Source organism: Neoarius graeffei, chromosome 8, assembly GCF_027579695.1.
Source record: "Neoarius graeffei isolate fNeoGra1 chromosome 8, fNeoGra1.pri, whole genome shotgun sequence".
Classification (NCBI taxonomy): Eukaryota; Metazoa; Chordata; class Actinopteri; order Siluriformes; family Ariidae; genus Neoarius; species Neoarius graeffei.
In genome coordinates, this window is record NC_083576.1 from 88,051,519 (window position 1) to 88,073,368 (window position 21,850).

A 21,850-nucleotide genomic window follows, 5' to 3' on the forward strand; every position below is an offset into this window, starting at 1 on the left:
TATATATCATACAATTGCACTATAATTCATTCATATTGCACATTTTGAACATACTGTAAATATCTCATCTCATTCTCATTATCTCTATCCGCTTTCATTATACCATTCCATACCTTGTAATTCCTGTACATTTATATTTATGTATATTACACTTGTTATTTACTGCTATGCACTTCTGGTTAGATGCAATCTACGTTTCGTTGCTTTGTACCTGTCACATGTGCAATGAGGAAGTCTAGTCTAGTCTATTCTGCAAACTCCACACAGAAAGGCCCCCATCGGCCACTGGGGTCAAACCCAGAACCTTCTTGCTGTGAGGCAACAGTGCCAACCACTACACCACCGTGCTGCCTTGTTCTGTTACATTGCTCTGTAAATGATTAACAAACTCTCTTTGCTATAAGGACCTGTCATTCCAGAGGTTCGTAGAGTATAGAGCAGCAGTACAGCAGTCATCATGCTGGGTTCCTGGATCCTGGCTGTTGTTTGTGTCTGCCTCCTCTTCCTCTTCATCAGGATCCAGAGACCCAAGAACTTCCCTCCTGGACCACAACCTCTTCCTATATTCGGGAACTTGTTTCATTTTAACATGAAAAATCCTCTGAAAGACTTTGAGAAGGTACAATTTCATATTATCTGTTAAAAATGTGATCATTTGTGTAAGCAGTTAATGAATGGTTTGTAGTTGGGACAGGCAGGATACTTTAGTTGACATTTTATTTTTCTTATTTGGCTTTTCAGCTTAAGCACACAAACACACTGAGATGCACACACTGCTCTGCTCATCAAATCTCCCTCTCCTCTCCTGTCATCACTGAATAAGAGGAGACAAACAGCCACACATTACATTACATGACATTTAGCAGACGGTCCTATCCAGGGCAATGTACAACAATTGCAAAAGTCAGGTACAAGAAGTGCTGAACTTCTAGACAAGAAAGTTCTAGTGCCAACTGAACAAGTGACAGAATAACGATTAGATTAGATTAGATTAGAACTTTATTGATCCCTTTTGGGTGGGTTCCCTCAGGGAAATTAAAAATTCCAGTTGCATCATTACAGGATAAACAGAGAATAGAAATAGAGAGAAACTTCTAGATAAATTAAATTAAATTAGGTATTTACATATACAAACATAAAAAAGAATAAGAATAAGATATGGGGAAGAGGAAGGGAAAAAAATCCAACAGAAGAGGTATTGCACATTATATTGCATATTGTCCAGTACTGCTTATTGTCAGGCTAGGCTACTGGTCCTTCCCGTCCTCTGTCCTCCTGTTACCCCTCCTCACCCCCAGAGAGGAGATGTACAGTCTGATGTTGTGAGGGACAAAGGAGTTTTTAAGTCTGTTCGTCCTGCACTTGGGAAGGAGCAGTCTGTCACTGAACAGGCTCCTCTGGTTGCTGATGACGGTGTGCAGAGGGTGACTGGCATCATCCATGATGTTCAGTATTTTGTCCATAGTCCTCTTCTCTGCCACCGTCACCAGAGAGTCCAGCTTCATGCCGACCATAGAGCCGACCTGCCTGATCAGTTTGTCCAGCCTGGATGTGTCCTCCTTGGATGTGCCGCCCCCCCCCAGCACACCATGGTGTAAAACAGGACACTGGCGACCATGGACTGACAGAACATCCACAGGAGTTTCCTGCAGATGTTAAAGGATCACAGCCTCCTCAGGAAGTATAGCCTGCTCTGTCCCTTCCTGTACAAGTGGTTGGTGTTGCAAGTCCAGTCCAGCTTGCTATCCAGCCACAGCCCGAGGTACTTGTAGGAATCCACAGCCTCCACCTCGACTCCCTCGGTCAGAACTGGTCATGACCTTGGTCTGGACCTCCCAGTATAATATTCTGTTGAAGTACGAATACTCGGCAAACATCCAAGGAAACAAACCAACCATACAAATCAACTGACAAAGAGAAAAAACTCAAATAGCCAACCCCAGGCTAGACAGTACACAGCCTGGGTTGGCCTAGACCAATACGCAATTACACAGTGGGCAGGGAAGTGGGGGAGAGGTGCAGCCTGAAGAGGTGAGTCTTCAGTCTGTGCATGAAGGTGGTCAGGGCAGTTCTTACCTCAGTGGGAAGGTCATTCCACCAATGGGGGACCAGGACAGACAGCAGTCTTGGGCAGGAGCAGAGAGGAAGAGGGGCCACACCCACTCATCAGTCTAACACTGATGTCAGCCCTCCCATGTCACCCATCTGCTTGTTGAACTGCACTAGCTACCGGTCACAGCTCGCATCAAATTTAAGACATTGGTGCTAGTTTACCAGGCTCTCAAGGGGTTAGGGCCAGCATACCTCCTGAGACTGATCCGTCCCTACATGCCAACCAGATCCCTATGCTCCACTACTACTGGTCACCTGGCCTTCACTTCATGTACCTGGCTTTTGCACTCATTGTATGTCGCTCTGGATAGGACCATCTGCTAAATGCCATGTAATGTAACGTAATGTAACACAAACTCAGGTGTGATCAATTTTGCTTCTCCCCTCCTCTGGCCTTGCTCTCCATACACAGATGCCCCCGCAGCCACACTGTCTAATAATTCTTTTCTAATCTTTTTTTATACCATTACATAATTATGTAATGTTACTTTATTTGGAGAACAATCTGTTACAGATGCATGATTGCGTGTGTGTGTGTGTGTGTTTAAATTAAGATTCAAAACAGACAAATCCAAAACATTAATGAATGGCAAGGTCAATATCAGGAAAGGATCACATGATGATGAACTAACAGAGGTATATGTTACAGGTCAGAATTGTAGGTCAGGTGGAATTGTTGAACCTAGGTTAGAATTTTTAATTAAGTGCATATTTTGCTCCTTGTATTAGGGAGACTTACTCTATCTTGGGTTAGGTTTAGGGTTAGGTTTTGAGAAGACTTTGTATTTTAAACTACTTCATGATGTAATAAGACTGGACTCATTAATAAGTTCAAAATATATATCATGCTTTCCATCACAGTCGTTGCTGGTCTAGTGGATAAGGTGTTAGGTAAAGAATCAGAAGGTTCTGAGTTTGAATTCTGGTTAAAGCTAGATGGCCTTTTGATTTCATAAAATTGGTGAAATTTGATCATTGTGACATATGTTTATTTCTGTAATATCTCACAAAATATCAGGCTATTCTGTGGGTGGGAAGTTATTTAATTTGAGGGCATTCCTTAGCAAATAATGTGCATGAAATCGCTCACTTTGCGCAGTCAAGCAGACAGAGGAAGTCCATGCGTGCATACGCTGGGCATCGTGGCTCAGGTGGATAAGGTGCCATGCCATAAATCCGGGGACCCGGGTTCGATTCCGACCCGAGGTCATTTCCCGATCTCTCCCCGCTCTCTCTCTCTCTGCTGCTCATTTCCTGTCTCTACACTGTCCTATCCAATAAAGGTGAAAAAAGCCCCCCCAAAAAAATCTTAAAAAAAAAAAATGTTTACCACCTTCTTCTTTTGTGTTTTATGACAGCTGACATCCACAGTGTTGCATTACTGCCATCTACAGGTTTACCTTGACCGTGCACTGACAGTTACATCATTCTTTCACTAAACGAACAGCTGATCACACCGAGGTGCTCTCTGACCACTGATATTTATTAGTTTGGTCCTGCGTTTCCTTTCCTTCGCAACATAATGTCTTTTCTTCTTGCTTTTTGTTACTGTAGTCAGTCTTTCACATTTCATTCGTGTCCTCCATTTTTCTCTCCATTTTCAAATTTGTATCCCACAATGCCTTGTGCGAACAGGGAAAGCCCACCACGTGATGTGTGATGTGGTATCTTGTATTGGGTCCTGGTGAAGCAATAAATAATAGTGGAGAATTTAGGGCCACATGGCTTCAAATTCATTAATTGTTCTGTGTAAAAAAAAAAAAACTCATAAAATTGGATGTCTGTGATTCGAATTCAGTAGCTTTTGGTCCACTAAACAAAAATAATTGAGTGTCGGGAAATTTTTTTATGACCTCCACTTGAAAAATCTGAAAGGCAGTCTACTTTTAAGTATGAAAAAATAAATGTAAAAAAATGCTGAATAGGTAGACAGACAGACATAAGAGGAAATACTTGGTAGGTGTACACAGAGAGGAAATGGATGGAAGAAAGAGAGGCAAAAGAAATGATGGAAAATCTCTTAAGTTGTTTTAGATCATCCAAAATTTTACCAAGGTTGGAAATTATGAACTCGGTTAAAGGTGAGCTCATAGGACTTGATCTTTCAATCCCTCAGATAAATCAGCACTCTGAAATCTTGAGTGGAAAAGAGGCTAATCACTTCCTCGGGGTCATCAGGTGGGCACCTTCTTCATTGATATTTCATTGATAGGCCCATGACACCTCCAGAAGGCTCAACAGCGACACCCAGCATCCCAGGTGTGCTCCCCTCCGCTTTCACCCCTCTTGGTAGTCATTTCGCAGCCCAGATGGGATCCTTTCTTTTTTGGCAGATCCAGCTGCTACTTCATTCCGCAGCCTCTGACAGTGACCTGACAGCTTGTCTGAGGGCCTGGTCTCGAACTCCCATTCTCTTCAGGAGTTTAGATGTTGAGGTTTGGGATTATCACACCTCCAGCTCTTCGCCATGCTTTTGAGATTGTTCCTTTCTTCCAAACAAACTTCATTTGCCTCCACAGGAACCGTAAGACATTTGGAACATTTTTATACAGCCGGTATGGGACTCCATTTGCCCCTGGAGCTGAATCTGCCCTTGCTTTCCCCACAGCTTTTTCGACCTCGCTCCGTTTTGGGGGCTGTCATCCAACTGATGGGCGAGGCATGGGTGGCATGTCTAGAGGTAATTCCCTTTTCTCCCATCTTTGGTTGTCTGTATGAGTTGCTTTCAGGTAATCCTCCAGCTCCCTCTTTGGCACCTTAAGTGACCCACTCTTTTCTTTTGCAAAGAGTCCCTTTACAAATCTGAAGGGATCCTTGTAAAAGGATGTTCTTGTCCTCTCCTTCCTCTTGCGTCGGATTCTTAGGTTTTCTTCTCTCCACAACCTTCCCAGGCGCTTCTTTAGGTCTGCTTGCAGGACGTTGATGCCCTCCCTCTCCTCCAGTGAGCATTTCCTCCAGCATTTTCTCAACTCCCTTCTCTTCTTGATAAGGCGCTCAATTTCCTGCTGCCTTCTGGACTTAGAAGGGGTTGTTGTTGTGGCTTTCTTAACTAGCTCTTTGATTCCAAACCTGTCTGCACCGTAGGAGTAGATCAGTTTGCCCATTTTCTCCAGTTTCTTCTCCGCTGCTCCTTGGAGACTGTGCAGGATCTTTGTCAGGTCTGTGTCGACTGTTGTCCACTCTTTCTTGCTCCTGGACTTTGGCCACTTCACTTGAGGTCTGTGACCTTGAATGTTCTTCTCCAAAGCAGGCTGCATCTGGCTGGGTTCTAGATTCTCAAATCGTGTGCTTGAGTTATTCTCTTCTGATGTTGGGATACTGATGCTCGGTGGACTGTGGGTTGCATCCTGCCACTGAGCCTCACTTGACTTACTTGACCTTTCTCTCAAGAGATAATGGTCTATGTGAGGTCCTGACCTCACCTCCTTCAAACACTTCATCCGCCCTTGATGTATTTTGAGGCCTTTCATGGATGTTACCTTGGTCCAGCCACAGCTACATATTCAGAGCTCTTGTCCTGCAGCTGATGATGCCGTGCTGATAATTCGTATAATTAAAAAGCCGTATTCATGGCAGTGTCGGTTACCGGGTTGTCAGTCAATGAGTCATCTTGCGCCCCCGTTCTCTCAGACTCAGGGGGTGTCTTCTTTTGAATTTTTGTAGCCATGGGGGGTGACTCCTATTCACTTATCGGAGTGACGGAGCCTGCCATCATGGATAGCTATTCCATGACAACCCTGTTGGGATCTTTCCCTCATGTCAGCTGTCTTTCCATGCTGTCACATGGTCTTTCCCTTGTTGTCAGCTGCACTTTCATAGCAGCCACTGGAATTCTCCAGCTTGTTAGTTGAGCTCATAGGACTTGATGTTTCAATCCCTCAGATAACTCAGCACTCTGGAATCTTGAGTGGAGAAGGGGCTAATCACTTCCGCGGGGTCGTTAGGTGGGCACCCTCCTTCACTGATGTTTCACTGAGAGGCACACGACACCTCCAGAAGGCTCAACAGTGACACCCAGTGTCCCAGGTGCGCTCCCCTCCACTTTCACCCCTCTTGCTGGTCATTTTGCAGCTCAGATGGGATCCTTTCTTTTTAGGCAGATCCAGCTGTTACTTCATTCTGCAGCCTCTGACAATGACCTGACTGCTTGTCTGAGGGCCTGGCCTCGAACTCCCATCCTCTTCAGGAGCTTAGATGTTGAGGTGGCTATAAACCCTCTACAGCCGACCTTACCAGGAGGACCTTGGTCCGCCAGCCTCATTGTTCTGCTTCTCCTGCTAGGCCAGCATATTTCAGTCTCTTACGTTCATATGCTTCATCAATTGCAGCCTCCCATGGCACAGTTAACTCCAGAATGTATAGGGACTTCTGTGAGGTTGACCATAGGATCATGTCTGTCCTGAGGTTAGTTGTGATTATTTCTGGCGGAAAGATGAGATTTTGGCCTAGGTCAACCTGTGTTTTCCAGTCCCGGGCAGTATCCAGGAGGGCCGACTCCATCCTTGCAGATGGTTTCCCAGGAAGTTGTCCAGCTTTCACAAAGGAGATGGTGTTTTAACCCAGGTAAAAAAAAATCACCTAGGTTGAAATTTTTTGATCTGTAATATATACATCAAGGGCAAGATGAAAGCACAAAAACCAGGAAACAACCAATGTCAAGTCCTACCAGAGTACTGAAATATTAACAGTCAAGTCTTGGTAAAGTCTGGCAATGACACAGAGTGTTTACTTCAGAATTGTGTGTGTAGCGAGAGTCCTACATATTGTGAGCTGTGATTATGTGAAGTAATGGACAGGTGTGCATGGTTAAGAATGCGGTGACTGTGAACGTGAAGGTGTGTAGGTGTTGTAATCTGTGGCGGCCATGTTTGTAGGCTGCAGTGTGTTCTGTTAAGTGGAGTTTGGTGTGGTTTCTGGCATAGATGTGACACCCTTAACATTAATAATCTCTTTAAAGATCTGAGTTAAAAACATGTTTGGGTCTTTTGTACAGAGATGATAGATGATACAGCTATGATTAAAGAAAATTATGATGTTCAGTTTGATCCAGACTTGTGCAGAAAACAGGTGTTATCTACCATAGGGGCACCCTAGAAGGTGTGTTTGCTTTTTTTTTTTTTTAAATAACCATGTGGGCACCTAAGGGTGCAGTCACCCAACAGTGTCTGTTAGTGGGGTCCCCCTACTGGTGGTTGTCAGATGAGTTTTGTAGCAGCACTTTCACTCTGAGGTTGGAATTTATAACACTGCCAGAACTTTGTCGTTGGCCATCTTTTGTCACAATCAAATTGGTTTATGAAGATTTGTCTATGACAACAAAATTGTGTTGAAAATCTCACAATGTAAATCAACTTAAGACAGAACAGCAGGCATGTTACCTCATGACACATTTGCAATGTGTGTATGTATTGCTGAAATAATATTTGTTGAATATTGTATGTTTAGTTGGCAGAGCAATATGGAAACATTTACAGTCTGTATATTGGGACAAAACCAGCTGTTGTTCTTCATGGTTTAAAAGCCATAAAAGAAGCTCTGGTGACCAAATCTGCAGACTTTTCAGGACGCCCAGACTCCATGATTAAGGATATAACTGAAGGAAAAGGTGAGCTCTGTGACAAACAATCACTCGTCCCTCATCACCAGACTGTATTAAATTTATTTTACAAATGTATTTTTAGTGCAGTGCTAATGTGTGTTACTAATATGAGTAAAATGAAACAGGAGTCATAACGGCTGATTATGGTCTTCAATGGAAGGAGCATCGGCGCTTTGCTCTCATGACCTTAAGGAACTTTGGCTTGGGGAAACAGCCTATGGAGAAGAGGATTCTTGGAGAAATTGAACACGTTGTTGCAAAATTGGACAAGCATGCTGGTATCAACATGTTACTTTATTAATCATGTTTCTGTTGGGGGCGGCACGGTGGTGTAGTGGTTAGCGCTGTCGCCTCACAGCAAGAAGGTCCTGGGTTCGAGCCCCGGGGCCGGCGAGGGCCTTTCTGTGCGGAGTTTGCATGTTCTCCCCGTGTCCGCGTGGGTTTCCTCCGGGTGCTCCGGTTTCCCCCACAGTCCAAAGACATGCAGGTTAGGTTAACTGGTGACTCTAAATTGACCGTAGGTGTGAGTGTGACTGGTTGTCTGTGTCTATGTGTCAGCCCTGTGATGACCTGGCGACTTGTCCAGGGTGTACCCCGCCTTTCGCCCGTAGTCAGTTGGGATAGGCTCCAGCTTGCCTGCGACCCTGTAGAAGGATAAAGCGGCTAGAGATAATGAGATGAGATGAGATGTTTCTGTTGATTATAGCTGCCCAATAAAAAATCTTTTACAAAGCAAGTAAAAACACATCAACAAAGCTTGTCTATTTGTAGGAAGCTCCATGTATCCTCAGACTCTGTTCCATGATGCAGCATCAAATATCATCTACCTGGTTTTGTTTGGTACTCGCTATGACTATGGCGATGAAACCCTTAAAGTCTACGTTCGGCTATTTACTGAAAACTTAAAGATCGCTCATGGACCTTGGGCAATGGTAAGCTCAAATCAACTCTATTTTATTGTGTAACACTGTTAATAATAGACATTTGTCACAAAACAAGTTTATAGAAATTTTGGTAGATTTGTAGATTTAGATCCATAGTGGGCAAGTGGCATCAGTGACAAGAAAAAGAAACAAAAAAACCCTGAGACAATGTGAGCAAAAGACCTTGAGAAAACTAGTCTCAAAATGGAACCCATCCTCATCTGGGCGACACCAGATTATAAACACTGCGATTATAAATAGTTACAAATAACCAATTGTCACTTCAACAATGCCTGACCACTGTTATTTGGACTAAGATTAATGCTAATGGCTTTTAATTCCATGTTAGTGTTGGGGAAATCACAACTCAACATTAGAAAAGTTATTTTTATTATTGAGTTATTACAGTCAGTGCAAATGAGAGCAATAAGCAATGTCTTACAAATAATATCATTTTGGACCTGATATATTCCTTTCGTGTTTTTTTTTTTTTTTAAATGCATTTGAACAATGAGTCAAATATTTATATAGTTGGGTTATTTTCAAAAATCAGTTAGCCAGTGGAGTGAATTTTCAGTTACGGGGTCCCTGGCTGTAAAAAAGTGTGAACCTTTTGAAGAAAGTTTATGCTTAAAAGAATCAATTTTTTACGTTTGCTTTAGTTGCTGTAGGTATTCTTCAGTTTGATTTGAAATTTGTATGAAGTGTCAAGGTGTATGTTGCTCTTTAAAGATAAATAACTAAAATCAAATTAAATTCAAATTTGAGCACATTCAGAGGATTACTTGTTATCTGCTTTCCAATCCCCTTGGGCCACTTTTGAGGAAAGCTGTCAGGTTTCGTATCAGCTGTTTCAGCATTTCAGAACAGTCACTGAGTTATAAGGAGGTTTGTGTTGAGGGACATGAGCTTCAGTGCTGCACACTCACAGTTCCAGAATCAAGTATTTCAACTGAGACACCGTGTCATCAACACAAATCCACACATTTTACTAAATTGTATGTGCTTAAATAGTGTAATATAATACACTGATTTATTTATTTCCATCATTAACAGTGTAGCTATAAAACAGTGAAACTGGAAATGTAATTTGTAGCCTGTATATATTTGTAATAATAATAATCTTTGAGACACAGGGTTTCAAAAGCTGACATTTATTTACATGAAAGCTGTGCATGGCAAACAAACTGGGCGAGGTTTGTTTTGCCAGGCAAAACAAACGCCACCCGGTAGCAAAGGACTGGAGACCAGAGGTTTATGCTGAGATGCATGAACGATAGGGTGAACACGTCGCATGGTGAGTGGTAATGCGAGTCTAACAGAACATTGGTTGATTACCTTCTTGAAGAGGAAGGGTCCAAGGAACCTGGGTGCTAGCTTGCGAGAGACTAAGTGGCAGGTGGTGCATGGAGAGCATTACTCACTGACCTACTCGGTAAGTGGGTGCCTTGGAGTGACGTTTGTCGGCCTGCCTCTTGGATGCAAGTGTGGAGCTGACATAAGCTGACACTTATTTACATGAAAGCTGTGCATGGCAAACAAACTGGGCAAGGTAGCACTTATGATGAATATGAAGGAAGATATTGCGAAAAAAATAGGTACCCTATGGGTACATGTGACTCCTGCTTATAAATAAATTTTTCTGATACCATGTCCATACAGTAAATATAGCATAATTTCCTCTATGAGGCAGTAGCCACAAAAATGAAGCATAATCCAAAAATGAACAATTTTAAAAATCACAGAAGTAAAATATACCAAGTGTCTGTACTTTATATTATTCTACTCTTACCTCTTACAGTTTTCGAAACCGAAACCTCCGAACCGAAAGCTGTCACCATGACCTTATTTCCAGGAAACTCTTATTTCCTGGAAATGGCCTGGCGCTAGAGCTCAGTGGAACACACTTTCCCTCTGGAATAAGCATAAACTTGTCTGAAAGCGATTTCTTTAGTCTAGTCCATTTATTTCGAATGGTGAACCAAATTGTATATGCTCACCGACCATTTTAATCGAAACACATGTATGCGCAGTGCGCAATTGTTACACTCTTACATTCTTACGGCATGATGACATAGTGGCTAGCGCCTCTATATAAGGCAGTAGACACAACAAAAATGATTTTGACCTTTTTGGTTACCTTGACCAGATGACCCTCAACATGTTGGAGGTTCTATTTGAGACCAATGGCCATCTATCCTGAAAGTTTCATGAAGATTGGTCTAGCCGTTTTCCCGTACCATACCATGTCCATACAGTAAATATAGCATATATATATATATATTTCCTCTGAGGCAGTAGCCACAAAAATGAAGCATAATCCAAAAATGAACAATTTTAAAAATCACAGAAGTAAAATATATCAAGTGTCTGTACTTTATATTATTTTACTCTTACCTCTTACAGTTTTCGAAACCTCCGAACCGAGGCTGTCACCATGACCCAAACTCTTATTTCCTGGAAATGGCCTGGCGCTAGAGCTCAGTGGAACACACGTTCCCTCTGGAATAAGCATAAACATGTCTGAAAGCGATTTCTTTAGTCCATTTATTTCGAATGGTGAACCAAATTGTATACACTCACCGACCATTTTAATCGGAACACATGTATGTGCAGTGCGCAATTGTTACACTCTTACATTCTTACAGCACGATGGCATAGTGGCTAGCGCCTCTATATAAGGCAGTAGACACAACAAAAATGATTTTGACCTTTTTGGTTACCTTGACCGGATGACCCTCAAAACGTTTGAGGTTCTATTTGAGACCAATGGCCATCCAACCTGAAAGTTTCATGAAGATTGGTCTAGCCGTTTTCCCGTAATATCCTTAACAAAAAAACAAAGAAACCCGACCAAAAACAATACCTCACCCCCTGGTGGACTCTGTCCCGAGCGAGGTAATTAATGGCAAAGACAGAATAACAAATAGAATAAATAAAAATATTAATGTGGATAAAAATATTAAAAGTTACGGCAATTTATATTGACAATGGAACCTTTATGAAATAGTGTGAAAATTATAATAACTTAGAGGCTTGAGTACACTGGACAATTTAGAGTTAATCTCGATAACAAAAAATGTTCTACATAATAGTTTGAGCAAAATGATTTCTAACTATAGAATCCAGACTGTTGAATAATTTAGGAGCAGAATATTTGAAGGAGCTATAACCAGACTTGGATGATATTTTGTTTCTAGTGTTGTTGTTACAGTGCCTTGCAAAAGTATTCATACCCCTTGAACTTTTTCACATTTTTCCACCTTACAATCATGAACTTAAACGTTTTTTATTGAGATTTTATGTGATAGACCAACACAGAGTAGCACATAATTGTGAAGTGAAACAAAAATGATAAATGGTCTTCGAAATTTTAAACAAATAAAAATCTGCTTCCACGGAAGGTGGTCGCATTCTGCTCTCCCTCCTTTTTTCCCCTGCTTGTGCTTCTGTATCTTGTCTCGTCTGCTGTACTTTTTGAAGAGACTCTTCCTGCATTACTTTCTAAACTAAAAAGCATGGAATTGATAAACTGGTCTCCTAACGAAATTGACACAGTTTTGGGTTCGGGGGAACCCGTTTGTCCTGCCGGAACGTTTGCGGCTGGTTACACGATGGACGCGTGGGAGCAGAGGCGGGTCGTGTGCCTGGCGATTCTTTCTGTGGAGGACATTGAAGATATCTACCTATTCGGAACCATGATTACAGGACTTTTGCTGATTGGAATAGGCATTGCCCTGGTATATCGAGGAAATCAGACAACGGTGACAGCTGTTCAAAGCCCCACAAAGCTGCCCGATATGATTGGAGTGGTGGGCAAAGCTGTTGGCACTTGGACTGTGGACATTCAGAACTTTAACCACAAAATGGTTATCTCGGAGCAGCTTTCAGCTTTGCAAGGAATACGTTTTTCGGAGATCAATTTGAATAGAGTGGACAGATATGGACAAGCGGTGAGGACGTGCAAAGACTGCGTCTGGAAAGACCAAACAATTCATATCTTATCGACATTCGGCACCCTGAGACAGAACCGGCCTTGTTTCAGGCCATTGCTGAGAAAACATTTCCCCCTGAAGGTCAATGCCGGGAGACACTCTCATTCCTCGCATTCCTCTCTAACTCTCCGCGGTCGCCATTTTTACCCCCAGTGTGACAAGCGGGTGCGTGACCAGCGCCTTCATGGCTGCAGGAGCGGATGGCTGCTTGCTTGCGCTGGATTACCTCCTCCCCTCCCCCCCCTACCCCTGATTCCCCCCCTCAAGTCCCGTGTTTAAAGTGTACCTGTGTTGTAGTTGTGCTTATGCAAAGGTTTTTTTTTAATGTTCCCACACTGTACTCCTGACAGGAGCATAGTGGGGAGGGTGTTCTTTTTTTTCCTTATCTCTCCTCATGTTGTGTTTCCTTTTTATCTTTATCCCTGTCTTCCTGTCCTGTCTACCCTATGTCAATTGTATGTTGTATATGTACGGACAGGTTGACGGCTAATTTCGCTGGTACATGTGACTAGTGACAATAAAGGGCATCATCATCATCTGAAAAATGTGGTGTGCATTAGTATTCAGCCCCCCTGTGTTAATACTTTGTAGAGACACCTTTTGCTGAAATTACAGCTGCAAGTCTTTTGTAGTATGTCTCTACCAGCTTTGCACATCTAGACACTGAAATTTTTGCCCATTCTTCTTTGCAAAATAGCTCAAGCTCAGCCAGATTGGATGGAGAGCGTCTGTAAACAGCAATTTTCAAGTCTTGCCACAGATGCTCAATGGAATTTAGGTCTGGACTTTGACTGGGCCATTCTAACACATGAATATTCTTTGATCTAAACCATTCCATTGTAGCTCTGCCTGAATGTTTAGGGTCATTGTCTTGCTGGAAGGTGAATCTCCTTCCCAGTCTCAAGTCTTTTGCAGCCTCCAACAGGTTTTCTTCCAGGATTGCCCTGTATCTAGCTCCATCCATCTTCCCATCAACTCTGACCAGCTTCCCTGTCCCTGCTGAAGAAAAGCATCCCCATAGCATGATGCTGGCACCACCATGTTTCACAGTGGGGATGGTGTGTGCAGGGTGATGAGCATTGTTAGTTTTCCGCCACACATAGCGCTTTGCATTTAGGCCAAAATTCAACTTTGTTCTCATCTGACCAAAGCACCTTCCACATGTTTGCTGTGTCCCCTACATGGCTTCTTATGCCTGTCTTTCAACAATGGCTTTCTTCTTGCCACTCTTCCAAAAAGGCCAGATTTGTGGAGTGTACGACTTATAGTTGTCCTGTGCACAGATTCTCCCACATGAGCTGTGGATTTCTGCAGCTCCTCCAGAGTGATCATGGGCTTCTTGGCTGCTTCTTTGATCAGTGCTCTCCTTGCGCGCTCTGTCAGTTTAGGTGGATGGCCATGTCTTGGTAGGTTTCCAGTTGTGCCATACTTTTTCCATTTTTGAATGATGGATTGAACAGTGCTTCTTGGGATATTTTTTTATAACCTAAACCTCCTTTAAACTTCTCCAGAACTTTATCCCTGACCTGTCTGGTGAGTTCTTTGGTCTTCATGATGCTGTTTTTTCTTCAGTGTTCTCTAACAAACCACTGAGGCCTTCACAGAACAAGTGTATTTATGCTGAGGGTAAATTACACACAGTAGGACTCTATTAACTAATTAGATGACTTCTGAAGGCAATTGAATGCACTGGATTGTATTTAGAGGTATCAGAGGACAGGGGGCTGAATACTAATGCACACCACATTTTTCAGATTTTTATTGGTTTAAAATTTTGAAGGCCATTTATCATTTTCGTTTCACTTCACAATCATGTGCTACTCTGTGTTGGTCTATCACATAAAATCTCAATAAAAAACTTTTAGGTTTGTGGTTGTAAGGTGGAAAAATGTGAAAAAGTTCAGGGGGTATGAGTATTTTTGCAAGGCACTGTATGTACTTCAGAATTGCAGGTAAATATGTTCCTGAGGGGCAAAGTCCTTTCAAGCATTTGAATACAAATAGGCATTTATGGAAAGTCCAACAATCAGTCAAACGGATTCAACTCAACTCTCTAAACAAGTTTTCAGATCGTTCTTCTCTGGTCTTCTTTTGTAGAATAATGCAGGCACCTCTCTTCTGCAACCTTAGTAATCTGTCAAGGCTTGTCTTGTCAGCATTAGACCAGACCACATCACAGTATTCGTAAAGAGCCTGGACCAAAGAGCCGTGAAGATATTTGCACATGTCCGCAGTGAGATACTTTCTACTCCTACTCAAAAGATTTAATCTTTTAGCTACTTTTCCAGACAGATCGTCAAGATGATTACAACAGGTCATAGTAGGATCAAAGGTCAGACCGAGGTACTTGAAAGAATCTGTAACTTCTAGGTCAGTTCCTGTGAATGACAATACTGACTTTGGACATCTTTTAAGTCATTGGTTAGAACCAAAAAACATGACTTTTGTTTTGGTAAAATTTACGATTAGCTTGTTAAGAGAGAACCAGTTATTGAAGGCATGAAGATTTTCCTCAAGAAATACAGTTGTGATCAGAAGTTTACATACAGTGACATGAATGTCATCTTGGATATAAATGTCATGGCAGTATTTGGGCTTTCAGTCATTTTTTTGAACTGTTCTTTTTCTGTGGCAGAACGTACAGCATACATCTTTAATTTAAAAAAACACTAGAATTTGATGCACAAGTTTTAATTTTCTTTGGGTTTTCTGAAATCAACACAGGGTCAAAATTATACATACAGGGTCAAAAAAAAAATATATATATATACAGCACACCTAATATTTGGGTAAAATGCCTCTTCACAAGATTGACCTTGACCAAACATTTTTGTTTACCATTGTAACGTTCCTTACGTGTGGGTGGAGCACAGAGGACGGCAGGACAGAGATCAGGGGTAAATAGCAGCTTTATTGCCAAACTTTTCAGTCTAACAATGTGTGTACTTTTAATACACAGAGACACACACGCACTAGCATCTCGTTCAGGGATCAGCTCCCCTCTGCTCTCAGCTCTCCCTCTTTAAATCGGGCGCGGTCACTGGGAAGACACACAAACACAGGTTAATTGCTCTCAGGTGTAGTGATTCTGCCACTTACCTTCCCTGACTCCGCCCTCCTGTCACAGACCGGCGCTTGACCACGCCCCCGCAGCCACAACCATGAAGAAGCTTGTGACAGAATTCTGGTTGGATATTTCATGACTCTTCATGGTCTTAGTCCATGGTGATCTGAACTGTAGACAGTGATCAGCTTCCAGTTCATGGCAGGGTTGTGCCATGGTGGTTCCCAGGTTGTTCCTGACCATCCAAACTGACTTCCTTTCAGCTGAGGGTGACAGTTTTGGGTTTTCCTGAAGCAAAATGGCTTGGCAAAGTGACTACACCTCATGATAACTTGGATACAATTGTTTGAACTAATCTTGGAATTTGCAGTTGTTTAGAAATGGCTCCAAGAGACATTCCGGAGTTGTGTACATCTGCGATCCTCTTTCTCAGATCTGCACTGAGCTCCTTGGACTTTCCCATTTTACTGTATGTTGGTCAATCCAATGAGTGCTTTAAACAAACCCTTTTTATGAAGGCACAGAGAAGCTACCAGCTATTGTCAATCATAATCACTAACAGGAAGTTAAGAGACCTCAGCCTTGGCAAGATAAGAGACATTTTGGAAGTTTCAGCACTTCGGAGTTAATAATGTACAGTGCTCAGCATAAATTAGTCCACCCCCTTTGAAAAGTAACATTTTAAACAATATCTCAATGAACATAATTTCCAAAATGTTGACAAGTTTAATATAACATCTGTTTAACTTATAACATGAAAGTAAGGTTAATAATATAAACTTAGATTACACATTTTTCAGTTTTACTCAAATTAAGGTGGTGCAAAAATGAGTACACCCCACAACAAAAACTACTACCATACGTCTAGTACTTTGTATGGCCTCCATGATTTTTAATGACAGCACCAAGTCTTCTAGGCATGGAATGAACAAGTTGGCGACATTTTGCAACATCAATCTTTTTCCCTTCTTCAACAATGACCTCTTTTAGTGACTGGATGCTGGATGGAGACTGATGCTCAACTTGTCTCTTCAGAATTCCCCAAGGAAAATAATTTCTTTCCACCACAAAGGTGAAGGCTACAAGAAGATCAGCAAAGCTTTACTTATCACTCAGAATACTGTAGCAAAAGTGGTACAAAAATTTAAGAAAGATGGAACTGCAACCATCTCACAGAGACATCCAGGTCATCCATGGAGGTTAACACCTCGACAGGAGTGTCTTCTGATGAGAAGGGTTGAAGAAAATCGGCATGCAAATTCACTGCAGTTATCTAAAGAAGTAGAAAGCCAAACTGGGGTGACTATTTCCCATGACACAATACGGTGGACACTGCAGAGGAATGGCATGCATGGACGCCGTCCACAAAAGAAGCCTCTCTTAAAGCCCAGACACAAAAAAGCCCGCCTAGAGTTTGCCAGGGCCCATGCTGACAAAGATGTAGACTACTGGGACTCTAGACTCTGGAGTGATGAGACCAAGATAAATATTTTTGGAACTGATGGCTTCAAAACTGTATGGCATCACAAAGGTGAGGAATACAAAGAAAAATGCATGGTGCCTACAGTGAAACATGGTGGTGGCAGTGAGTGCTGCTGGTGTCGGGGAGCTGCATTTTATTGATGGCATCATGAATTCACAGATCTATTGCTCTATACTGAAAGAGAAGATGCTACCATCACTCCGTGCCCTTGGTCGTCGTGCACTTTTCCAACATGACTAAACGCACATCTAAGGCCACTGTTGGATTTCTGAAGAAGAACAGGGTGAAAGTGATTCAGTGGCCAAGTATGTCTCCTGATCTGAACCCAATCGAACACCTATGGGGAATTCTGATGAGACAAGTTGAGCATCACTCTCCATCCAGCATCCAGTCACTAAAAGAGGTCATTGTTGAAGAAGGGAAAAAGATTGATGTTTCAAAATGTCGCCAACTTGTTCATTCCATGCCTAGAAGACTTGGTGCTGTCATTAAAAATCATGGAGGACATACAAAGTACTAGATGTAGTAATTTTTGTTGTGGGGTGTACTCATTTTTGCACCACCCTAATTTGAGTAAAACTGAAACAATGTGTAATCTAAGTTATATTATTAACCTTACTTTCACGTTATAAGTTAAACAGATGTTATATTAAACTTTGTCTTGTCAACATTTTGGAAATTGTTTGTGTTCATTGAGATATTGTTTAAAATGTTACTTTTTAAAGGGGTTGTACTCATTTACGCTGAGCACTGTGAGCGTATGTAAATTTTTGAACCTGTATATACAATTTTGACCCTGTGTTGATTTCAGAAAACCCAAAGAAAATTAAAACTTGTGCACCAAAGTCGAGTGGGTTTTTTTTAATTAAAGATGTATGCTGTACAATCAGTCTGCCACAAAAAAAAGAACAGTTCAAAGAAATTACTGAAAGCCCAAATACTGCCATGACATTCATATCCAAAATGGCATTCATGTCACTGTATGTAAACTTCTGACCACAACTGTAACTCCATAGAATGGACGTCCTTACCAGCAAAGAACAGGGCTGTATTGTCTGCATACAGAACAACCTTGCAATGATGAATTGACTTTGGGAGATCATTGATAAACACGATAAAAAGAAGTGTTCCTATGACCGAACCTTGATGTGCTCCAAGGAATAGTTAATTGAAGTGCAGTTTGCTGTGTTATTTGATGTTGTTTATATGCCTTTAACTGCACTCATAAAATAGTCTAACAACAGCAATATCATAAAACACTTTTTGAATTCCTGGTTGACTGTACAGTGAAAAAAATCTCATTAATTTAAATTAATTCAAGTGCATACATCAGTTCCATGTGAATGAATTGAGGTACATTATAACAATTAGTCTTTGTATCTCCAACATGTTTTGATCATACATTTTCAAAGTCCTGAAAAAAGTCAAACCCTGTATTCACACCCGAGCTCAAAATCGAACCGGGCCATAATTGGATCGTGTTAATACTATGTCACTTGATCATACTCTACATAATTCAAACTAGTAATTAGGAACTTGATTTAATTATATAGAATTCATGAAATCACATTTTGATGAGAAACTAAGTCTTTTTACGTAAACTACACATGATCTGCTCTCTTAAATATTCCATTTTATGTGTAAAGGTTAACAATTGTGTAACATCTAAGAGGAAAGTAAAATTATTTCGAAAACATAATGCAACAATGCGACAGAGGAACAAGAGAACAAAGCTGGCTATGCTATTGAAGAGTAACATGAACCAATCATGGGTATCTGTGAGCTAATGTACGTGGAAGAGGGAAGATATCAATTTCCTCCAAGTTTGTGACACTACCCTATAACCAAGCATGAGTAGCGGTTCAAAAAATATGCAGTTGAACGGCTTCACGTGTCTCTGAGGAAGCATGTGTTTGCACCACTTTCCCCAGTGAGTAGCTGCTATAATAAAATCATGGGAAGAACTGGCTGGTGGGTGGGAATTGGCATCAACTGTAGAAAACATGGACGGCTTGATTCCATTGCCTCCCACTCTACAGAAATGAAGCCAATGAACCATGTTGTCAAAATTTGGAGCCAGAGTCTGTGCAGTAGAGATGAAGTCAGGTACATCTACTCCTTTGCTATGCTCCATGTACAGTGGACAGTCCTAATGCTCAGTGATAGAAATGATCAGATGAATATGGGCACATTGTTAAATAATGTTTATTACATCTATCCAGAGAATGTAATAGTTTCAGCTGGAGATATTTCATTAATACAGATGCATCTATGAAGGACATGTATCACATGAACTGAAAATGTGATTGGGGGGTGTTTGAATGCATGTACTACAAGAGCTAAATCTTCTGTATTCTTATAGCTCTATGATGCACTTCCTGTGGTGAGGTCCTTGCCCCTTCCCTTTAAAAAAGCCTTTGATAACCACAGCAGACTTAAAAGCTTGACAGCAAACATGATCAACAAGCACAAGACAACAAGAGTCCCAGGAAAACCAAGAGACTTTGTCGACTGCTATTTGGATGAGCTTGATAAGGTTTGTATTTGTGTGATTTAAGTCAATTCAGTTTTGCCTGATGACAAGTCATGCTAATGTGTGTTATTTTATGTCTTGTTTGTAACAGAGAGACAGTGAATCCACTTTCAGTGAAGAACAACTTGTGGAGTATGTTATAAATTTGCATGTGGCTGGAACTGATACCACATCCAACACACTACTTACAGCGATTCTCTACCTCATGGTTCATCCGGACATCCAGAGTGTGAACTTTAAAATTGTCCATTGCATTATCTTCTAAACCTGTTTATTAAATCAATGTTGAACTTTTGATATTATTGCCCAAATTGGCAGGTTGAATGAATCTCATAATAGTGCCATACATGCTTTGTTTCTAGAGAGATGCCAGCAAGAGATTGATGAGGTTCTGGAGGGAAAATCTGAGGTGTCATTCGAGGACAGACACAACATGCCGTACATACAAGCTGTGATTCATGAGTGTCAACGTGTCGCCAACACTCTGCCTCTGAGTGTGTTCCACTGTACCACAAGAGATACTGAACTGATGAACTATACCATCCCAAAGGTGACAATTTTAATTGCTTTGGCTTCACCGTTCCGCTACACATGTTAATCTCTGTTTTTTTTATTTCCTTGTGTTCCAGAGAACTCTGATCATTCCCAACCTGTCCTCAGTGTTGAGTAAAGAAGGCCAGTGGAAGTTTCCTCATGATTTTAATCCATCAAACTTCCTAAATGAACAGGGACAGTTTGAGAAGCCTGAGGCCTTCTTACCTTTTTCGTCTGGTGAGAACTCAGGAGTGAAAAGACACTGCAAACTTCATTTAAACCTCATTTAACCAAACCAGAGATTAATTCATTTGACAAAAAGCAAATCTACATTTATGTATTCTGTCTATGTGTAGGGCCTCGTGTATGTCTCGGTGAAAGTCTGGCTCGCATGGAGCTCTTCCTCTTCTTGGTTACTCTGCTGCGCCGCTTTCAGTTCATTTGGCCTGAAGATGCAAGAGAACCAGATTTCACTCCTGTGTTTGGGCTAACAATAACACCCAAACCGTACAGGATGGAAGTCAGGCTGAGAGAACCAGCTAGAGAAATGTAGACCCAGTATATATCTGTATACTGAAAATATCTTTATGGCTATTGAAGAAATGAGCCTGTCCTCATGGGCATGTGATAGTTGTTCTAGTGTTAATGTTATGTTATAATTAACATGGTGGTTGGCTGTTTCACATTTAATTACTTCCTTCCTCGTGGCCTTGTATCTAAAATTGTCTTATTTTTTTCTGTGATTCTGTGAAAAAAAAGGATGTAAAAAAAGGGATGTAAGAGGTTTAATCAAGTCAAATTCCAGCTATTTAGCCCATGTTAAATTAAACTGCCAGTAGTAAATCTGGATCTTGTTTACAATGTTTGACAATGATTAAAAAGTTGCATTCATAACAAAATGTTTGTTTGTGCATATAAATGCCAAATGCCATGATTGTAAATATATAAAAACAAATATATGCAGTATATTTTATTTCCTAGTGCCAGTGTCATGCATGTAAACATCATGAAATACTCAAAAGGAAAAGTGAAAGAAAAATATTTTTGGGGTGCAGAAATAATAATAGTAACTAGAACCCCAATTCCAAAAAAGTTGGGACATTGTTTTTATTTATGTTTTACACAATGTGAAGATTTGCAAATCATGGAAACCCCATATTTCATTGAAAATAGTATAAAGAAACATCAAATGTTGAAACTGAGAAGTTTTATTGTTTTTTGAAAAAAAAAGAGTGGAAAGCTGGAAGCCATGGAGCAGAAACTCAAGGAGTACATCAAACATCAGCTAGGCGACAGTAAGAGGAACGTCCCACTTGGCCCGCCAAGGTACGTGCCCGATCCTGCTGAACCAAGTTCCCACTTCAATACAACACCCAAATGGATGAAGATTCAGCAGGTGGTAGGCAGGGCAAGATCTGCCTCATCACCAGGACCAAATGGTGATCCATACAGGGTATACAAGAACTTCCCCATGTTGCTGAAGTTATTGTGGAAGCTGCTGATTGTTGCCTGGAAGACTCAAGCCATCCCTTCAGAGTGGAGCAGAGTAATAACCACATTTATCCTGAAAGAACAAGATTCCCATAACAATCAGTTTAGAGGCATTG

The 21,850-nt window shown here is 41.3% G+C and overlaps 1 protein-coding gene across 1 annotated transcript; it reads left to right on the forward strand.

Annotated features, from left to right (window-relative positions):
- The first annotated feature begins 475 nt into the window (after positions 1 to 475).
- Positions 476 to 21,142, forward strand: LOC132891014 (cytochrome P450 2D20-like). Its single transcript, XM_060928449.1, has 6 exons — positions 476 to 619; positions 19,539 to 19,712; positions 19,801 to 19,936; positions 20,072 to 20,259; positions 20,339 to 20,480; positions 20,600 to 21,142. The coding sequence occupies exons 1-6, from the start codon at positions 590 to 592 to the stop codon at positions 20,794 to 20,796; spliced, it is 867 nt and encodes a 288-aa protein (XP_060784432.1). The 5' UTR covers positions 476 to 589; the 3' UTR covers positions 20,797 to 21,142.
- The last annotated feature ends 708 nt before the right edge of the window (positions 21,143 to 21,850 follow it).